The sequence below is a fragment of the Aethalodelphis obliquidens genome, unplaced genomic scaffold, assembly GCF_003676395.1.
Source record: "Aethalodelphis obliquidens isolate GAN/ISIS:26980383/991018 unplaced genomic scaffold, ASM367639v1 scaffold26, whole genome shotgun sequence".
NCBI lineage: Eukaryota > Metazoa > Chordata > Mammalia > Artiodactyla > Delphinidae > Aethalodelphis > Aethalodelphis obliquidens.
In genome coordinates, this window is record NW_020837970.1 from 11,637,887 (window position 1) to 11,659,789 (window position 21,903).

Consider the following 21,903-nt stretch of genomic DNA (forward strand, 5'->3'; position numbering starts at 1 on the left):
CTGAGGGCCATGTTCCTAATATCCCTTAGCTGTTTGCCTCTAGAGATCAGTGAAGGAAGTACACACTGAGTCTCAGCCCGAAGACACTGCAGTGGAAAATATCTCAGCCTGAGCCTCACCAGGCTCACTGAAGCAGAGTTTCTTCTCCCTCTCCCATTTCTTTGACTGCTTTATTTCTCTTCCCCAGGTTCCTACCTGCCTTCCAGCTACTCTTTCTCCCCGTATGGCAGCAAGGTCTCAGGGGGTGAAGATGCTGACAAGGCACGAGCCAGCCCCAGTGTCAGTTGTAAATCCAGCTCAGAGTCCAAAGCCCTGGACCTCTTGCAGCAGCATGCCAGTCATTACAAGAGCAAGTCTCCCACGGTGAGGGAAGTGCAGTGACACTGACTGTTGTCAGAGACAAATAAGGCCAGATCCAGGGTCTGGGAGAGGATGGACTAGTTCAAGTCCTAACCACAGTGTGGTTTGGCTGACTTGACAATAGCTCTGCCAGGCACCTCCTTGATTCTTAGGTGACCTGCATCTTTAAGGAGCTGTAATGTGGGCTCTGGGCATCTTGCTTTCATGTATGTGTCTCACAGTAGAGCTTTTGTGTCTGCTTTCCTTTCCAGATAAGTGATAAAACTTCTCAGGAGAGAGATCGGGGAGGCTGTGGGGCGGTTGGGGGTGGTGGCAGCTGTAGCAGCGTCGGGGGAGCAGGCGGGGGTGAAAGGAGTGTTGACCGGCCCCGAACCTCCCCTTCTCAGCGCCTGATGTCCACACACCACCACCACCACCACTTGGGGTACTCACTGCTCCCAGCACAGTACAACTTACCCTATGCAGCAGGTAAGCCTCACTTCCCCACTTCCTATCCTTTCTACTCCATCCCAGTAGCACTGCCCATAGCAGGGGGCCCCTGGCAAGAACTGCCCCCCCCTTTTTTTCCCTTGAGCGTCTCATCTGTCCATAGTCCTAGCCTCCTGCAGACAATCAGTAAAATCATGACATTTGTTTCATCCCTTGGAGCTTGGGGATTCTCAGACTCCTCCGGAAAATTGGCTTTGATATTCAGAAGAATAAGGAGCAGGTGTTCCCACAGCCAAAGAGTAACAAGCAACTGAAAAACAGAGCCTGACTATCTATCCCAAGCCGCTGTATCTATCCAAGTATCAGATTTTCTTCTGTCAGCACCCCAGAACTCAGTGGAGCTAGGAATTTAAGGAGAAGCTCTTCCCAATACCCACTCAGCTGGCAAAAAGGGAGAGTGCTTAAGGGGAGGGTCTGGGAGTCCCACACTAACACATCCTCCTTCTCACTCAGGGCTTTCTTCTACAGCCATTGTTGCCAGCCAGCAAGGCTCCACTCCTTCACTCTACCCACCCCCCCGGAGGTGAGAATGGTAAGTAACTTTTTAATTTGGGGCAACACCTAGAGAGCAGGGATAGGTGATACCTGGATCACAGAATCCCTGCAGAGCCACAGTGAAGGATAGCTCTGTGGGCTGTGGTCTGGAAATGGCAGAACCCTGGGCAAGCCTCTTGTATAAGTCTCCCATGAAGCCATCTGCCTCTGAGAGGAGCTGTGGAACACGTCTTCCCTAGCGACCAGGACTGGCCTCCTCTGCAGTTCATTTTCTTGGAGCACCACCCTGTGGTTCTTCTTACCAGCGGGCTGAATGCCTGGTTATCTGTCCATGTTTCCCTTGCAGAAAGAACACCAAGTGCCCGGATAAAGTCAGCTTCACGGGCCCAGACTGGCTCACCCAAGGAGGTGCTGGAGGTGCCATTTAGACATCAGTTAAATGGTATTGATCATCCTGTTTGCCGCTCCCACCATGACTGAAGGCAGACCCTTGGTTATCTCGCCTCCACCAGACGCCCGGACTCCCTGACGCTCCCTCTTCCTCAGGAGCTGGAGAGCCGGTACTTAGCAAAAATATTTATTCTCTTGGCCACAGTAGTGACTCTTGTGGCCTCTGTGGAGGTGAAGGCACGGGGAGCAACCAGGGGAACAGGGCCTCAGCCCAGAGAAGTCACTGGTCTGTTCCCCAAGCCCCTGGTCAGCTGCCGGAGCAGTACCAAGCCCCCCAGGGAGGGACCCCCGAGCACTGGGTAAGGTCTGAAGACAGCACAGCAGCCATACCCCTCTCACCATCATTACCACCATCACCAGACCCTGCATCTCCCCAGTGGTTTGGGCCCTGGGAACTGGCAGCACATGGAGGGATTAGAATCTCAGGAAAGAAATTGGGGGCTGTTTTCTCTGCAGTCGTGAAAACAAGGTCTTCAAACATGAAGACTTCTCCCGTCTCACATGAGCACATGTAAACGCTCAGAGCCCAGCCTGGAAAGGGAGACCTAGGCATTTGCCCCACCATGGCCTTGGGCTGCCTGTCAGGCAGAGGGCCAGGGGTCCCAACACCAGCACAGAGCTCCCCGGGGATTCCGGGCGAGAGCTTGAGCTGGAGCACGAATTGGAGTCTGTGAACTAGAAGCTGCAACCCCACTAAGCCCTGCTGCTGCTTAGCCCCCACTCCTTGCCCTTTTCTCACCTCCCTCCCGACCCCTTGGTGCCTTTCCCAGGGGGTTCCCCACACTGATCTTTCCTCTTCTTTTCCACTGCTTGGCTCTTAAGGCTCAGGCAGGTAAAATAGTCTCCCCCAGCATGGGGAGCTTTGGAGTCTGCCAGGTCACCTGAGCGCAAGCCAGGAGGCAGGCCCTGGGAGCACCCAGCCCTTCTAGGAGATGTCCTGTCCAAGCAGCCATCTGAGTATCCTCCTCATCTAGGGCCACAAGTCTATACAGCCCAATTTCTCTGTACACAACTACAAGACTTTATGTAGCTCAACCTGTAACCCCATGTGTGCCAATATAAGCCGTGTTTTTTTGTAACACACTTTTTTGTTTTAGGGGCTACTGACCATGGGAGATTATCTATTCCTTAGACCCTGGGATAACACATGCGAGCCATTACTCCTTGGAGCCACAGAGTGTAGTCATGGAGCTGTGCTTTGAGGCAGAGACGTTTCTCTGCTCTCCTTAGAAATGCAGTCCCAGTCCAGGCTCTATGCTGTGTCACTGGGAAAGTGACAGTGATTTGGTAGCTTTATTGGAGTCACTTCTTCCCCAAGGTGTGGGGAGCTTTAGCTCTTAGTTTTTGACGTATCATCCCTTTGTCTTCTTCCTCTCCTGTCTTTCGTTGACCTTGTGGATTGAGAGAGAGATGAAGACTGACAGACACCAACCTAGGTTAGAGATGGGTGTTTGTGACCAGAGTGCCAAAAATGACCATTTAAGAGCAGGGACTTGGCTCTGACAGTTTGGGGCATGGAGATGAAAGACAGTAAGCACAATGCCCAGTGGAAGCTGCGTTCCAAGATTCCCAGAGCCCTGTTCTAGAGAGGCTTAGGGTCTTTTGCCCAAGAGGAGCCCCTCTGACCTATAGACCTTTCCTCTAGGTTTCCATGTCCTTGTTTTTGTTCAAGTTGGGTTCTGAGCCCTCCCCAAAACCCCACTGATTTAGACCTCTTAACAGGCCCCAGGCAGCCTCCCTTCCCCATTCAGTCCTTCTGCCTCCTGATGCCCCAGCAGGCAGTGCTCTGAGCAGTGACTTCCCTTTTACCCGTGGAGGTCATTGGTGTGGACACCTTAATCCCACCTGAATTTCAGCCTGATTTTGCCCTCCCAGACTCTGTCGGGTGGAGCCAAGGCCCATCTCTGTTCCTGTTTGTTTTTAAATATTGTTGTGTGTTTTGTATCTGGCGCTGGCTTTTACAGCGTGCTCTGTACATATTGTGAAGAAACGGTTTGGAGTCATTTTCTTTCCTGTTGGGCAGGCATGGCCCCTTTCCACTTTGTTCTGTAACAGAGAAGAAGAGCTTCTGTATTAGCAGGGCATCCTTGGGTTCTGCAGAAGGGAACAGTTTTTTCTTTTTTTCCTTAAAAAACATTTGGCTCTTTGATCCTTATATCCAAGTCTCCCTTGAAAGGCAGGAGCTGAGCTGCCCAGAAGAGCAGGTAAAAGGAGCAGTGGCAGAATGGCACTGCCTTCGCCTGATCCCTGATCCTCCTGGTCCCCGATCCTTGCCAGGTCCAGTCTTCCCTCCCTGAAGTAACACAGAACAGCAGCACTGATGGATGAAATAGAGACCCTTAACGAGTACTGAGTGAAGGGTTTGCTGTCCGCCCCTAACCTCTCTCCGTGGGGAGAAAGAACACAGAGGGGGAAACTGTGGCACCCATGACCTGGTCATAGGGATGAGACACTCAAGGATTCCCACCCACCTTACCCCAGCAAAGGCTGGAAGTGTTGGCTGCTAAGGGCCGAGACCACCAGGCCAAGGCTCTCTCTGAGCTACCCCTGCCCAGTTCTTTTGACAGACATTGCTCCTCCAGGCCCCACAGAGAAGCTGGAGGGAAGAAGCTTTGTCCCCAGGTAGGACAGCCATGGCCTGGAGAGCTGCTCTTTAGGATTCACATCTGCTTCTTCCTCATTTAAGCTGTGCCAGTTCCCCTCATCCCCTTTCCCTGCCTGTACATGTATGTATACATGTGTATTTCCTTCTCTTACCTCAACCTCTCCACACATCTCAAGGTCAAAGGACCACATGCAGAAGGGTTAAGACGGCACCCCATGAAGTGAAATGATGCTTCTTGAACCTCTTCTCTCCAGGCTCCAAGGTGGGGGTGGAAGGGCTTGGTCTCGGGAGTGGGAGGGTAAGACTACAGAAGGGCTAGAGTGTTACTGTATACGGGCTTTGAGGTCACCCACGCCACTTATTATCCCATGTACCCTACCACCATCTCAGTGTCTACTCTGATGCCCCCAAGATTCAACTGGGCAGCTAGCTGGCCCCATAATTCTGGGCCTTTGTTATCTGTTTTATTATTAGGGCATCCCAGGAAGCTTTCCGATGATCCTCTGCCATGGGCCCCTCCTGGGATCAAGCCCCTCCCAGGCCCCGTCCCCAGCCCCTCCTGCCCCAGCCCACCCGCTTGCCTTGGTGCTCAGCCCCCCATTGGGAGCAGGTTGGGGCGAGCTGGAGGCCCGGGCTGGAGGGGCAGTGTTGCTGTTCATAGCTTTTGTTCCACTGGCATTGCTCTGTTGGATTTAATTTTAGTCTTCCTGATTCTTCCCTTCTGTAAAGTGTACATTACCAAGTTCCTTGTTTTTTTATATATATATATATAAATATATATATATACATACAAACTGTACTCTTTTTGCCTTTGTACATTCAGGCAAGAAGAGAAAATAAATCTTTTTAAGAGACAATCACAAACCTGTGAGGGCTGCTGGTTATTTCTCCTGGAGTTTGCTGCTGAGCTGCCTCCTCTTTCCTCCTCACTTTTCTCCCTCAGCTTTCCTGATCTTCCTGGTCCTGCTCCATATGCATCCTCAGCTCCACCTTCCCTGGCTGATGGCAAGCTGTTGAATCAGTGTCCAGATTACCTGCCCTGCAGCTCTTTCCTGCCCAGCAGTATTTTCCAGCAGGCCGCGGGCTTACCCAGGAGCTTTATCCTGTGCCCTGGCCTCTCCTGTCTTCTCCCATAGATCCCATTCACCAAAGTGGCTTTGGACCCCTGGGTACTCTGGGACCTGTCTCCCAGAGGCCCTGGCTTTGGACACTCACCTGTGAAACTATGCAGCTGGGAGCTCTCTGCCTAAGAGTTTGCACTACTTCTTAAACCTGCCTGGGCATTAGATCAGATGGTTTTTAGGACTGAGTGGGAAACTAGCCTCTAACACTCCCCCAGATGCCAGCCTCCAGAGTTGCTCTGATCCACAGCCCAGAGAATCATTCCTGGCCGCTGAACTCCTGTGGCTACCCCATCAGAACAAGGGCTAAGGGCTTATGGGTCAAGAGCATTTGATCAAATTTCAAAGGGTGGTACATTCGGAAACACAGCCCAACCAAAACCATTGTTCCACCTCTTGAACTTTCTCCTTTTCCTCTGACTTCCTCCTCCCCCCTTTTTTTTCCCCTATCTCTCTACTTCCTTTTCTTAATTGGCTTTGGACTTGAAGTATATTTTTAAATTATTATTTGTTGTATTTATTGAATAAAGTTTTTAATGTCCCTGTTCTTAAATTTAGACTTAGTTTGCCTTTCACATACCTCCCCTATCCTACTCCACCCTCCCACTCCCAAAATATTTCCCCTTCTAAGTTGCTTTTTTAATTGCAGATTTTGGGTACCATATTTCTTTCCTGACAGTGGTCTTACCCTAGCAGAAGTTTTTTCTTTTTGAAAGAGAAATCTTAGCTGAGTGCCTGGGTTTCCAATTCAGCCTTTCTAACTCTGGCTGTGTTAAAGAGGAGCCACCAGCAGATGGCAGCAAAGTCTCAGGCACGTTTGCTGTCCACTCGCTAGCTTTGCAGATGAGAACTGTTTTTCTTGGTTCCTTATCCCTCCCTGCCTTATAGATTCCTTGGGTTTGAATTTAACATCAGAATCTTAAACTGCCTACATTAACTTAGCCATTGTCAGCATTCATGTGGACCTCTGTTGTAAATATCTCACTGTAATGACCACTTTTCAGTCACGGACTTTATAATACCTCTAAGGATTATGTGCTCAGTGGAAGACAGCTTCAAAGCCCTTCATTTTTCAGTTGAATCATCTCTAGGCCCAAAGTTTTTTTTTTTTTTTGGCCGCAATGCATGGCATGTGGGATCAGATCTCCGACCAGAGATCGAACCTGTGCTGCCTGCAGTGGAAGCATGGATTGATTCCTAACCACTGGACCGTCAGGGACGTCCCCAGGCCCAGACTTTCTACTAATACCGTGTGGGGTAGAGGTGCTGAACTCCTTTTCATGAGTATTAGGTAGAGTCCAAGATTAATGACTTGTCCAGGGTGAAAACACAGGTAAGCTCCACACAGAACAATGTGAAAATAGGCCAAAGACTCAGAGGATGTAAAGACAGCCACAGCTCAAAAGTAAGTAAACAGTTCTAAAGCTGTAGGAGGTGGAAAAACATGCCCAGCACTTCATTTGGGAAAACAGAAAAGCAAAAGGGAAAAAAAATACTGGCGAGAAATTAAAAAACAAAACATAGGTGAAGAGGATTCTAGCCCCCTCCAATGCCACTGAGAGCTTATCCATCAGGCTGGTGGTACAGGGGAAGGGCAGCCATGCCTTACGGCACTGGGCTCCAAAAGGAGAAAACTACCTTCCTAGGGAAGGTGTGTTCCGCTTCCTTCAGACACCCCCAGGAATGGGAATGTCGGGCAGCTCCATGTGAAAGCCAAAACCCAGTTTCAGGACCCAGCCTTCTACACAAAAACTAAGAAGGGCTTGGATCCTGGTATGTATAGCCCCTATTCTGGATGAAGCTCTGTGTACATACCTGTCTCTAGGGGGCTCCAGCATTCTGTCCCAGACTCCTAGCAACCCCGAGTTTTGCGTTGTAACGTGGCCCCAGAGACCTCAGCCGTTCATCTGTCCTGATGCACTGCTGCTTTGTTCCTGAGAAGCATGTATCACACCCCTGCTGGGCTGGGCTCTAGACTCAAAAGACAGCAGTAGAGGAAGCTGGCCCTGGTACAGGAATAAAGGACAGACCAACCACAACTTTTAATCAGTTTATTGACACAGTAACACAACACACTTGCCTCCCTGACACCCCCACCCCCTCGCCCAGTCTAGACCTCTCCCCCTTCCTCCCCCCTTAGAACAAGCTGTTCAGTAAAAACAGAAAAGGGCAGGCCACTTCTACACCCTCAGTGCCACTGCCAAGCCCTGGGGAGCAGGGTCTCAGGCACTACTCAGAACCTGTCAGAGAGGGGCGCCGTTAGCACTAGACTTAGCCAGGCAGAGGCGTTCCGTCCCTCGGAGCAGATTCTCCCACAACCCCCAGGCCCTGAGCTGCTCTTCCTCTTGCCCTCTGCTGTCTGTGACCCTAGGAAGGACATACCTTGGGCCTGCAGCCAAGAGCGAGAACTCCTGGCCGTAATTTGAGAATTGGAGTTTGGCTAGTGTTTTTTAAGGCCCAGGCACCCCAAAAAAAGCCCTGGTGGTGGGTGTGAACTTCAATGCCCCTATTTTAAATGCACTGATAACATGAAACAGATTAAGCCAGCTTAACCAAATGCCAGAATAACACGAAGCTGTAAAGGAGGGGTCAGACCTGCTTTCTCCAGGCCAGACACAAATGCACAGAGAGAAGCCCAGGTGGAGTGTCAAAAACAACTGAAGGACACTGCCCAGGGGCTGAAAAGCCTATACTCCAGAGTCCCCAGGGTGACAGGAAGCAAGGAAAGAAAATACACAGGTCTTAAAAACCAAAAAAGAAAGCCCAACAGCAGGGGAACCTCAGCCTGACAGTGCTGTCCACCAGCTCTCCAGGCCTTGCCCCTGGACCCAGACAGTCCCTCCCCCTCTAGGCAATGTCCTCCCCTAGGCTAGATAGAGCACATCACACAGCGCAGTTTAAAAAGCTTCTAATGCCAGTTCATAAACATCTTCATTTACTATTGGTGATTACATGTGAATAATATGTTTATACTGTTCTTTATGGAAAACAATTTCAATGAGTCAACTCTGAGAACACAACAGGCAACCCTCACCCTGAGCCCCTCAGCGTCCTTCCCTAGACAGCAAGAAGCTCCCTCCTCTGTCCCAGGGCTGCCTAACTTCCCCTCTTCCCCCACTGTGGCTCTTGGGCAAAGCATCCTCTATGACCATTAGTCCTCATCGGACAAGTTCTGGTCCAGGGGGTAAACCATGAACATCACATCTGGTCGAGAGGGGACACAGGGATGGCCTGGACGCACAATCTCAAAGCCCAAGAAGCTGAAGGTCTTCAGGAGTGGAGCTGCAGAGAAGAGTGTAAAAAAGGATTCTGGTAAGAAACAACAAGGGTAGGCTCAAATCAAGGGAAAACCCAGAACAAAGATGGAATAAGTAAGCACTAGGCCTTTCCTAAATTTGGACACTCTCAATCCCATGATCTCCCAGGGTTTGTATGTCAAACTCAGGAGCCCCACCTTACTAAGAGCCCCCTTTTCCCCTCCCCAGCCTGGGCAGTAGGTCTCGAGCTGCTCTGCCCCGTCACCTCTGTCTTCCCGGCCCTTCCTGAAGCAGATGAAGACGTAGTTCACTTTCATCTTCTCTTCAGCAAACTCTAGCAGTGCTAACAATCTGCAAGAAGCAAGGAAAACAACTCAGGCCCACCGCCCCCTCTAAACTTCGGCCTCACCCCTCTACACCCCACCCAAGGCTTTCCTGAGGCTTACAGCCAGCACTGTAAATAGGGAAGCTTCAGGAAGAGGGTTCCTATTTCAAGACCTCAGGAGCCCTGAGTTCAGAAAAAAATAAACCACAATCCCTAAGAAAAATGTCACTGAATTCTCTCTTCCTGGAATAAAGGTTCTTCATCTGAAATTAATACCAACCAACTTAACTAATGCAGTTCACAAGAAAGTATGGGACCTAGGAAGAGAACCCAGTTTCTCAGAGGTCCTCCAAAGTTGCCAAGTTTAATGGTGACCACCTGCTGCTGAGATGGACTTTGGGCCCTAACACTTCCTAAGAGGATTTGCTCAAGAGGCTGGAGCCCCTCAAGAGAACTCCATTCTCAGGACTGTTTCTTCCACAGCTGGGTGCTTGGAGGGCCTTGCCCAATCCGGTGAAATCCCACTGTATCTCTGAGCTCCTGGCCTTTGAACTGCACCATTATACGATGGCTCAAGGGGAATTTGATGTCCACTGGGGTGATTAAATGACAGGAATTTGGTTAATGTGATAATGATCTGCTTTCATTATAACAGGCCTGTTTTACTGGCTGAAACTAACCTGTTACAAAATGGTATCTGCTTGGGCAGCCGAGAGCTAGGGGGAAGGCTAGCCATCTGTTGTCTCTAGTAAGCATACGCCCTTCTCTAGAGCAGGCTTCCTGCCCTTCCCCAGCACTTGCTCCTTACCCTTCTTTGCTCCCATCAGCTAATAATCCATCTGGGATTTCTACAAACAGGCTCTGGCTGGACAGGACTGCATCCCAGGAAGAGACCTTCACCTCGGTGACCTCATACTGGAAGTGGACGATGTGAGGTTTTCCATCGTTCACAGGGAGGTCCTGGGTCACAGTGAGCTTCTCGTCCTGGGAGGAGATCAGGTCAGAGGACCAGGTCACTACTGCTGCTGGCCACATCAGAGGCTCCCTAACCTAGGTGGTGTAAGGAGTCCTCTTGGGCCAACCTCAGGGTAGCACGGGATAGAGGGCACGCTGAAGATGTAGAGCAGCGTGCTGGCTAAATGGAGTCATCGGGCACTGAGACCACTTGGTGTCACAGCTAAAAGCCAGCATGATGGGAAGGGAATATTTACCAAGAATCCACCAGATGCCGAGTCCTGTACAAAGTACTTTCCCATTTTTCAATCACCACAACAAGCACTTGAGGTAGGCATCAGTATCCCCACTTTAAACGTAAGATACTGGGGGCCCAGAACAATTAAGCAACTGACTCAAGGCACCACAGTGAGTAAATGGCAGAGTTGAGATTCAAATCAGGTCTCCCTGACTAAAAGCCCATGCTTATCCCGCCAACACCATGTTCTTTCCCTTCCTTCTCTGAAAGAGAAACATTAGAAACAAATGAGGATGTTCATGAGGGCTTAGCTGGAGCACAGGTCAACCCAAGCTGGCTTCCAGGTGGCTGCAGAGTCCATGTTGTCTCCCCTGCCACCGTCTCAAGAGACCAGGACTCAGCTGCCCTGCTACCCTTCAATGCCAGTCTTAGAAGTTAAACCACTTCTGGCCTCACAGGAGATTAAAAGGCAGCAAAGGGCTAGCTGCCCCAGCCCAGATCACTCTCGGGACAGACTCCCAGGGTTCTCTATAGCTCCTGTGCTGTGCCCTATGCTGCCAGGGTGATGGATGACTGAGATGCAAGGTGCCCTCTCCTTACCACCCACCCCCGCCACTGCCCTGCCCCATGCCCCCCAGACTGGTAAGGGACAGAAGTCAGAATGCCCGAGAGTCGAGGTCAATGGGAAAACTCCTCCTGGCCCTTGGTACTCCTCAAGAGAAAACTGAGGAGCAGCACCAGGCGAGAGCTCTTGCATTCTTCCCCTCACTGTTCCCCCTCCCCCCCCTTTTTCTTCCGCCTCCCACTCAGGGCCCAGAACCAGCACTAAAGTGCTGACCTAAGCTGAGAAGATGGCAGGGTGTTTGCTTGGTGCTGATATCCTCCTGGTACTCCCCAAAAGTCTCATAGCAGCCTCAGTTGAAAAAGTCCTCCCCAGTCCCCCTACTGGCCTGGCCTAAGACTAAAGACTAAGGAGAGTGATCACTGCCCTTAAGCAGATGCTCAGCAGTGTCTGAGAAGCGCTGCTCCAAGCCTTCCACCGCACAGTCCTTACCTTATATATTAGAGCTGAGAGAGAAGGATCCCTGCCGCCCCCTCGCCCACCGGGGATCTTCGACAGTGGGTGAGGGGCATCAGGAGCACCACAGAGGCCCCGGAACAATGTGCCTGCAGCACTGGAGCTGGGGGCAGCTACTCAAAGGCAAAATACTACTGCAAGAGATAAAGCGAGACAGTAAACACAAAGCCTTGACGATTTAACTCAGCATCCTGCCCCACCCCTGCCCTGGCTCTCCCTGAACAAGCACTCCCTCAACGACTGCCCCAGTCCTTCCAGCTACAGCTCTCAGAACTACTCTCTCAAAGGGCAGGAACCCACCATCCTACAGAGGCACAGAGAGTCCCAGAAGGGCTCAGGTCAAGGGGATAGGTCTGACCGAAGGAGCCCCTGTCAAACATCAAACAAATCTCTGTGGTACCGGCAGACCTTGGGAAGAACCAGATGCTGGCTTGCCTAGTAGGCCTAGAGGCCCAGACCCCCACCAGCCCCTTTCCTTACCCTAACAATGTCTCAACAACCTCTGTGGAAGAATCACAAAGCCTACACAATCACTTCGGGCTGGAGAGGCGTATGGGCCTCAGGAAGTCACATGGGCTGGATACGGAGTCCCTGAGGAACTCCCAAGGCCACTTTTCCAATGATGGCCTCCCTGATCTGAACAATGGAACTAAACAAGAAATCACTTACCCAAATCCCTCTAGGGTCAAGAACTGAATCAAATCCAGGGATTTGGCTCCCGGAGAGGAGATGCACTATAGTACAGAGTACTATGATGGCATCTTAGTCCCTGGTGTGCCACCAGACACAAGGTTGCCCTTCTTTGCTGGAATCTGACCTGGGCGTGGGAGTTCAGGTAATCCTGATGCGATTAGAATGGACACTCAACACGTATATATTGCCAGCATGGTGGTTGCTAGGAGGAAGTATACATGCCAGGACCTGAGTAAGGAAGCCAGTTATCAGATGGATCACAGAGGGTGAAAAGCTCCTAAAGGAGCTCCCTGTCACCTTCAGGTGTGTCCCCTTTACTGGCCACCAGGATTTTCAGGCGGAGCAAAAAGGGCTCCAAATCTACTCCACTCCTTCTTTGAATCCAATTTACTGGCTCTTTAGGCTGAGATGTAGCTCACTCCAGAGGCGAAGAGCAAGTGAAGCAAGGAAAGAGGAAAACTGTGCATTTAACACCATGACTCAGCAGCAAGGCCTGGCCCCAGCACACCAGCCTCAGGGCAGATGGAATGCAGTGGGTAACATATATGGGAGGGCGCTACAGTGGGGTGCTGGGGCCAGCTCACCTAATTGTGCACATCTCTTCCCAGCTATAGTTGCATTTAGTGATGGCATGTTGGTTAGCTTGAATCAGCCATAGGGGGAATATTTAAACCACAGAAAACAGCAAATGCTATAAATCAAGACCTTTTTTCCCTGAAAACCCTTTGTAAAATGTTGAGAGGCACCATTCTGCACACTGTCCTTTGCTTTATGTGGCATGGCGTGCCAGATTTGGATTTTTCGCTTAGGCTCAGAACAACAGAACTAAACTCACACCTAACGTGGCAATGGTACAGTAACCAGAGGCGCAGCCCACTGAGACCCTCCGTACTAAGAGACCTACATGAGCATTCCACCTGAGACAGGAAGTCCAAACCCATCACTGCTATAGCTCAGCTCCTCTGTTCTCTCAAGGACTTCAACCAGGGGCCTGAAATCACACTTGGAAATTTCACTTGGAGATGGAATTCCCAGGCAGTGTCAGTGGGCCCGGAGAAGCACCAGCACCTGGGGATTAACCATGTGCCCCGCCTTAGGCCTCCTCTGGAAAGCCTCAGGGCATCCCATCTCCCCTACTGGGCCTCGCCTCACCGACAGCTAGAGCATTAGGAGCATGAGAGAGGACTGTAATACAGACTGTTCTTAAGAACAGGACTTATTTTCTGCTGGGGGAAATGAGCTGTTAACCCCTTCCAAGGGGTGGGGTGGGAGGAACTGGGAGACTGGGATTGACACATACACATTATTGATACTATGTATAAAACAGACAACTGATGGGAACATACTGTATAACACAGGGAACTCTACCTAATGCACTCTGGTAACCTAAATGGGAGGGGAAGCCCAAAAGGGAGGGGATATGTGTATGGCTGATTCATTTTGTTGTGCACTGGAGGTTATTAACACAACATTGTAAAGCAACCATACTCCAATAAAAATTTTTTAAAAAAAAGAAGAAGAAGAAGAAGGGCTTTCCTGGTGGCGCAGTGGATAAGAATCCGCCTGCCAATGCAGGGGACGCGGGTTCGATCCCTGGTCCGGGAACAGCGCACAGGCCACGGAGCATCTAAGCCTGTGCACCACAACTACTGAGCCTGCGCTCTAGAGCCCGCGAGCCACAACTACTGGAGCCTGCACACCTAGAGCCCGTGCTCCACAAGAGAAGCCACCGCAATGAGAAGCCCGAGCACCACAATGAAGAGTAGCCCCCGCTCACCACAACTAGAGAAAGCCCACCTGCAGCAACGAAGACCCAACACAGCCAAAAATAAAGATTAAAAAATTTAAAAAAAAATCCCCCCCTTCCAGTGTGCTAAGGGACAGAATAATAAGACTGTCCAGGCCAGAAAAAAAGGAAAACGAAAGTGGGAGTTTCCCCAAGTAAAGGCACCCACACACACCCCACATGGGACAGTTCCCTTCCCATTCCCTAGTGACCACCTTCAGGCCTCTGTTGAGGTTGCTGCAGGAGCACCAGGAAGGCTGCGCTGCTGGAGAAAGCTGCCTTGCTTGTATTGGTCAGTGGAGCTACCCAAGGACTGGGCAAACCTCTGGGGTAGATAGATGAGATGTAGCCTTGTATACCAGGAGAATTGCATGGGTTCACAAAACAACCAGATCACCAAGGCCCTAGCAGTTCTAAAATTCTGGTGCTAACTCACTTCCAAAGAAATTACTCCTCAATGGTCTCTAGATGGGAGAGCTACATTCAACTCCTGAACTGCATTCCAACCACCATCTTGATTCTGAACTAATTTTCACTTGCAAATAGCAGAAGCAATGGGGCCAACCCACTGAAAAGATCAGAATGAGGTGGAGTTTTGTGTTTTTTTTGATCCAGAATCCCCTTTGTCTTCCTAGAAATAATCCCTAGGGCCTGCCCGGCGTCTAGCACTAATCTATGAGGTCATGATATTTCTGATGTCATGATCTCACTCCTCCTTCAAATAAAAATGCAAGTAGTCTATCCCACGGTAACAAATTATTTACTTCCCCACTCACACAAGGATCCTGGAAGCTCTTTCCTCCCCCACAAAGTCTGCACAGAAAGCAAGTGTGTGTGTGTTTGTGTGCGTGTGTGTGAGAGAGTCGGGGGTGGAAGGGTGTTTCAGGTCCCCAACCTGGCATCCAGTTCCAGTTCCCCAAGAGAAACAGCTGGTGTTTGGGATAAGCTTAGTAGACAGTAGATCACAATCAATAGTTACTTTAATCATCCATCATAATAAATCTGTTTTTAGTTACTTGCTATGCGAATGGCAAATTGCTCTCTTTCAAAAAAACCTGGCTGTCATTTCTGACATGAAAAGGGAAGGGATATGGGTACATATGTGGTGGTTAAAGTAATTCAGGGGCATAAAATTGCCCAGCAACAGCCTTCTCGTATCAGCTTTAGTGTTCAAAATGGTATTGTGGCAAAATATGCCACCAACCTCAATAGGAATAGTGAATCCTGGAGGAACTTAAGCACAAGAGAAAGTGGCTTTTAAACACAAGTCTCCCTGTCACAAGATCCAAGTCAGGTTAGGTTTCATATTCAGTTCAGTCATGTTTCTACTGGCTCCAATGCCCAGCTTCTTCCATTCCTCCCTCATATCCTGTTCACTCCATTGCGGGGCAGGCATGGTTTAATCTCCACCACCAAAGGATGATTTAAGAAGCTCAGTCTGGAGGCTGAAAAGATCAGGCTGATTAAGGAGAATCAAATGTTATCAGACTGAACTCAAACATCCAGCTGGGCTGGCCTTGCTTCTGGAGAAGAAGAAAAAAAATACCATGCTGGAAATGAGGGTGTCAGGTATCCAAGTCAATTCGGAAGATAGATGGGAGATTAGAGCCGACGTGTTAGTGCCTTTTATTTTCTCAGTTGCTATCAGACATGCCCTTGGAAACACTCCTCAGGATACATATGAATGCTACCAACTTATCACATCCTGCTGCCTCTAATTTAAAGTGTTCTGTGAAACTGCTGTCTGAAATGTCCTTAGCAGGTTATAATTTCATACGCTGGCTACAGACAGGCAGCGTATGCCACAGATGTATTCCTGGGGAACGTTGCTGGTAAATCATATTTTTATAATTCAAATCCCATTTTTAAATCTCTAGGTGCTTACTATTTAAAGGAGGTAACCTAAAATCTCTTGAGAAAATAAAAGATCTCCTGTTAAAGAAGCACTTCCAGTTGACTTTATGTCAGTTTTGATTTTTATATTTAGTTTGCTCAAAGCAGAGTACAGCCTGCTACACAGAGCAGAGATTTAATATAAAAGTAATTCTGTGGCTAACTTCCATTCAGCTACATTCAACAAATACTTGAATTCATATTCTCCTTGATATACTTTTCATCATGTTTCACTTGAATAAGTGGCCTGAGCTCATTATTCAAGTCTACACCCTTTCTCTCTGGTTTCCATTACCTGTTAGAGGAGGATCAGGCAGCCTTAGTATTACCTACCTTGTGGTATCAAGTGAAAAGACATAAAAACCACATTCCCAAGCATTCTATATTCATTCCCCTCTTTCAACCTCTTCTGACCCATTCCTGTCTCAGCCCTCCCTCACAGAACACTTTCTAGGGTGCCCTGACTTCCCTCACACGGGCTGCTTTTACTCTGAGACTAGGAAGGTCTCTGATGACTAATCCCTACGCAGCAAAGAGGGACCAATCCAGGGCTGCCATTGCAATTAGCTAAAAAGAAACAGGAAGAAAGGTGGGAGGTGAATGGCCACCTTCAGTCTAGTGTGAGCATACAGGCTCATCTCCAGCTGCCAATTCCCCTTCCATATGAGAAGGGGGCCTTGGTCAGATGCCAGGCATAAGTCATTTCACTAGGGCTGTTTGGTGTGCCAAAGGGTGTCTACTTGCTAAGCACGATTATAAAATTATGATTGTAAAATTATAAAATGACATCACCACTCTGAATCACAGACTGAAAGCGAAATTGGGTTTTGGTTGATTTTCCACAAGAAACACACTTATGGTAGCAGCTAGATAGAATATCTGTGCCTCTGAGATTTGCTTATCTTGTTACACAGCTGATATTGGTAGATCTTCAGCCAAAGGTAGGCACAATCACATATGCTATCAGAGATGGGTAGATACCTAGGTGATCATGCTTTAAAATAGGACCTTGGGACTTCCCTGGTGGCGCAGTGGTTGAGAGTCTGCCTGCCAATGCAGGGGACACGGGTTCGATCCCTGGTCTGGGCGGATCCCACATGCCGCGAAGCAGCTATGCCCGTGCGTCACAACTACCGAGCCTGCGCTCTAGATCCCACGAGCCACAACCGCTGAGGCCCACGTGCCTGTAGTCCGCGCTCCGCAACAGGACAGGCCACCGCAATGAGAGGCCCGTGCACCGCAGTGAGGAGTGGCCCTCGCTCGCTGCAACTGGAGAGAGCCCGCATGCGGCGACGAGGACCCAACACAGCCATAAATAAATTAATTAAAAAATAAAATAAAATAGGACCTTAATTTTTCATTTCTAGTACCTCAATCTAGTTTGTACACTAAGCTCATCACCCAGTTCCAGCCTCTCTTCCCAGGACAGAATTACTTCATTGTTTATACAATATCAAAGACCTAGAAAATTTTCTTAAGGCTTATCTTATACAAAGCATTTTACTATGCCGCTGCTAACCAGAAACTACCTTGTTTTGTTCACTTCAAGTAACAAAATTCTTGCTCACCTACCTGGCCGTTTCTGGTCTATAGATTTCAATTAGGCTTCACAGCCTTCCGAATCATGGCGCCAACTTGAATCAACACTGTGTATTGTTGTGTATCCCATTCAAAAAAGGGATGAATTACTCTTTTTTTTCCCTAGAAATATACATACATAACATCCCTCTACCCCACTCCTCAGTCCCCTTTTTTTATATTTCTAAGCTGCTCTGGGGCTAAATTTGGATTTCCTGCCAGTGAGGAATTACTATTATTAGTCCACACAGCTTTCTGACGCATACCTCCAATTTGGGGGGATTCCTGACTATGCTAGGAGTGTCTCTCTCTATGGGATGGCCTTGAAGGCACATCAAAGGAAAATCTGTTCTCCCTACCACTCCACAACGACAAACCATAGTGCCAGTAAATAAGGAATAACCAAAACCAAATTCTTAGGGGGAGAGACAGAAATTCCATTACCCAGGGAACCATTCAGTGAAGATGCTCAGAGTAGCTATGATGTGCCATTGTACCCTGGCTTCCCCTCGCCCAGGAAAACCACCTGTGGAACCAAATACTTCTCCTCAAAGCCCATCAGACACAGACTAATTATAATTAAGGGTATCAAGCCAGAGCAAACTCTTCTCCACATACTGTACTGTCACAAGGTACTAAGCAAGCCCTAGACAGAGACTATCTTCTTGACCCTACAAATCCAGGGAGAGAAAAGACATGAAGCTTGATTTACTTGGATTTAAACCTGTTGTTCAAAAACCATAATAAAAGTTCTGGTACTGTGTCTTCTTCCCTCCCCCACCATTAGTAATTTTGACATTTTGCAAGTACTAATCAGAACAAAACTGGAAAGGAAGACCCTTGTTTTCAAAACATACTGCAGGCTCCTCTGCAACTATTTCTTCCAGGAAACCAAGCTTCCACCTCTTGAGTATTTCACTGGAGCCAGGGAAGCTGGAAAGCCCATCCCCCACCGAATGGGCCCTAAACTCCCAGCCAGCTCACCCCTCTGTGGATACAAAACATCAAGAACACTGACTGGGAAGAACATCCGGCTCTTAATCGAAATCCTTAGTTAGGGCCCTACTAGGATTCCTTTTAGAAAGTTAGGTGCAGGCCAGAGGAGGCTCGGAAACATGCTATGGAAACAAGATTGCCATAACTCAAAGAAACCAGACACCCTGCACACCCCACCCCACCCCCAGGCCAAAGTGGAGGAGCCTGATCCCAGGCCTTGCTCCTGCCCAGGCCCTGGCAGGTCAGCTGGCTCCTCCCTTCACCTGCCTTTCATACAGCCAAGCCCCTCAAATTACCAACACACTAAGCAGAAAGAAAAAAAAAAAAAAAAAAGCAAGGGCTCTGGAGACAAGCAAGCCTGTTTTGCCACTTAGGAATCTGGAAGGAATCTTCATAGTTAAGCGAACCCAACTCTCTCTTTTTCACATGTAAGCAAACTGGCAAGGCCAGAACTAGAATTCAGGTCTCACACTCACAGTCGGTGAAAAGACCCTTACGTGTTAGTCCTAAGTGCTCAACTCTCAGGGCTCGGCCTGCAAATGACTTGGCACCTAGACCAGTTCAGTCTGGAGGACTCCAGAGAAGGCCTGCTGAGACCACACCACTTTCCAAACCCCACTGCAGAGACAAAAACATAAGACTAGAAAAGAAAAATCCTTCTCACACTGCCCTGGGATTTCCTGTAGGTTCCTCTGCTTCCCTCCACCCCTGCACTTCATCATGCCCCCCCTCATACCTGCACTCTATCCTCAGCACACCCAGCCTTCTTTACCACAAGTAACACCTTTTGCATCCAGTACCATCCAAGTATCTAGCCACCTCCACCTCCTCAGCTCCAGAGGGACTGGTTTAGAGAAGATGAAATAAGTGGGGACTGCAAAGGGGGATGGACATGGAGAGTCTTGGAAAAGGAAAAGAGAGCAGCAGAATACGGCTGCAGGTAAAGAGGGCTTGGGAGGTGGGGTTAACGGGTCAAACAGGACTATAACAAACCAGGAAATGAGCAGTGAATTTTCTTTCTGCATGTAAGGAAGAAACAGGTGTGGAAGAAACAGGTGTGGGAGCTAGATAAGAGTGTTAAGAAGTAAGGGAAGAAAATGGTTAATGGCTGAGAACAGAGTTACTTGAGGTAGGAGAACTGAAGAGGCTGTTGCAGGTATTTTGGGTATTTCTGGATCGTTCCTGGGAGAGAAAGACTAAGACAACACCCTTTTCCACAGAAAAAGGGCTGACACCCACTAAAGGAATATGATGGGAAGGGTCTTCTGGCAGGAAGGGAGGGCAGGCAGTGTTTCTCAACCCTGGTTGCCCATTAGAGAGAGCTTCGAAAATGTATACTAATAACCGGCCCTACCCTAGGCTAATTACACCAGATCTGTGAAGGGAGGCCCAGGTGATTGATTTTTCACATGTGTATCTAGGGTTGAGAAACAAGAAAAGCTGAGATACAAGAAAAGCTGAAAACCCAGCTGGAATATTTAAGAATGGTGCTGTTAAAGGAATGGGAAATGGCAAGTTAAAAACCATTTTTGTGAGAAGGGAGCCCAAGTTTGAGAGGAACCTTGAGTGGTACTTAGAGCTCTGTGTGAAGAAAAGCAATTAGGAGGGCTATCTTTGTAAGAGGAACCAAAACCCAGTTTTGGATAGGCCATGGCACAATTTAAGGAGGATTTTCAGGGAATGGATCTGCTTGCAAAACAATGTGGCCCAAGTGAGAGGCAGAGGCCATAAGGCCAAATCTGGAGACAAAGGGTCTGGTGTGGGGAACTAATGAGCTTCAGACTCATTTTGGAGGGAGCAGCAACAAGTCTTGGGAAACAACGAGGAAGAGAATTAGAACCCAAATTCCAAATAAAAGCCATTCTGACGTATAAGCAGCAGCTGGGGTTAAAAATTATGGGGAATCAGGAAATTAGGAAACAGTTTCACAGAAGAGTTTGGGGCAGAAATATGGGATATGTTGGAGGGAAAGATGCATGACGAGGACTGCCTCAGAGAAAACGAGGAGAGGTGGAGAGAGGAAAATTGAATCATGAATTCTGCCTAGTTTGGGCAGCGGGGAAGTATATATGAAGCAAGTTTAGAAAACTACTGGTGCTTAGTTTCAGAAAGATGTGCAGCTTTTCTCTCCAATTAATGGGGGAAAGCTAGGGTCAGGTTTTGAGGAAGGACACTTGCAAAGGCCCGGTAAGCCGAGTACGGGGACTAATTTGAAAGCACTGGAGGTTCAGGGAAAGAGGGTAGGTCTTCAACAGAAGCAGAGTGGGCTGAACTCTGTGATCTAATAGTCTAGAGATGGGGCTCAGTTAAGATGGGAGGAGTAGAGTATAGATGAGAGAAAGTGTTTAAAGGGGTAGGAATGTTTAGAAGTGCGTTGGGGGGAACATCATGGAGGGCAGGAATCAAGCCCAAAGTGAGAAATAAAAAGGATGATGTTGGCAGACCGGGAAAATGGGGCCTAATTGGGAAAGGGGTGCGGGGGGTGGGGGAACGGGAGGGAAAAGATGAAGCTGGAGTGAGGGACCAAGGGGAGCACTAAGCGTCACGGCCAAGACTATTAGGCCTGACTGGGGGGGGGCGAGGGTGACAGGTGGGGGTAATGGGTCCAATTGAGAACTGAAGGACGGAGTCTGACCTGGGGCGGGGGGGGGGCGGGGGGAAGTGATAAAAGAAGCTTCTGGTTGGAAGGTGCAGTTTAAATTAGAGGAGGGATTCAAAGGGAAGAATTTTAAGTGACTTAAACGAGCAGGAAGAAAGATTCGGGGAAGACGGGAAACAATTTGGGGAATCTGGATGAGAGCGAAAGCACAGTTTCGGGAAGGGGCCACCGTTCGGCGGGGCTGAAAGGAACTGGGGACTGGATTGGAAGACTGGGTCCCGGTCTTTGGGGGCTTCACCGGGCTGCACGCTCGGACGAGGGGGATGGGCCAGGCTGGAGGAAGGGGCGCAAAAGGACGGAGGGAGGCCCAGCTGCGGGGCTGCGGCTTGGACTGGGGTGGCTGAAGTAGGGAAGGGACCCAGTGGGGGCCGGATGGGGCCCCTTAGGAGGGGCGAGAACCGGCTGGGGGATGGGGAGGAGGCCCTCTGGAGCAGAGGAGGGGAGGATGGGGGCGGGGAGCCTAAACCGGGCCGTTACCTGTCCTGGGTGTTTATCATCCTCGGCGGCTCTGCTCAGGGTGGGAAGAGGCGGCGCAGGGAGTGGGTAGGTGGATGAGTGGGCGGGTGTGGGGTCGCGCGCGCACGCGGGGCCGAGCTCTGCGGGCTAAGTCCCTGTCAGGCAGCGGGCCCAGAGCCCTCCTCCTGCCTCAGCGAGCGCCTGCCTCCAACTGACCCTCCCCGGCCGCCGCCGACGCCGCTGCAACCGCCCCGCCCCCGAGTGCCTTATCTGCATAGCCCCACCCCAGCGCCGCGCGGTGTCCTGGGAAACTGGGGCCCACAACAAAGGGCAAAGCACCGCCCCACCGCCGCGCAGGCGCACCAGGGGCGGTAGGGGCCAGGGGCCAGGGGCGGTAGGGGCGGTAGGGGCGAGGGGCCGTAGGGGAGGGGGCCGGGCGGAGGTCCAGATGAAAAGCGGCATGGGGGGGT

The 21,903-nt window shown here is 49.7% G+C and overlaps 2 protein-coding genes across 9 annotated transcripts in view; one reads left to right on the top strand and one right to left on the bottom strand.

The window, feature by feature from the left end:
• Positions 1-6,067, top strand: part of ZNF609 (zinc finger protein 609) — a 244,702-nt gene extending 238,635 nt beyond the window's left edge. For 6 of the 8 annotated variants that reach the window (XM_027123295.1, XM_027123293.1, XM_027123299.1 and 3 more), the window contains exons 7-10: positions 188-363; positions 612-828; positions 1,303-1,381; positions 1,691-5,617. In XM_027123295.1, coding sequence (XP_026979096.1) covers positions 188-363; positions 612-828; positions 1,303-1,376 — 467 coding nt within the window. In that variant the 3' untranslated portion in view covers positions 1,377-1,381; positions 1,691-5,617. Of the gene's footprint in view, positions 1-187; positions 364-611; positions 829-1,302; positions 1,382-1,690 lie in introns of those variants that run through there. The other 2 variants (XM_027123296.1, XM_027123300.1) reach the window with 2 other exon arrangements.
• A 1,627-nt stretch (positions 6,068-7,694) lies between these two features.
• On the bottom strand, positions 7,695-21,637 carry OAZ2 (ornithine decarboxylase antizyme 2). Its single transcript, XM_027123304.1, is given in 6 exon segments — positions 7,695-8,802; positions 9,043-9,128; positions 9,911-10,086; positions 11,349-11,429; positions 11,431-11,506; positions 21,455-21,637. Coding segments are annotated over 6 exon segments (570 nt in total). The 5' UTR covers positions 21,475-21,637; the 3' UTR covers positions 7,695-8,671.
• Positions 21,638-21,903: the final 266 nt, after the last annotated feature.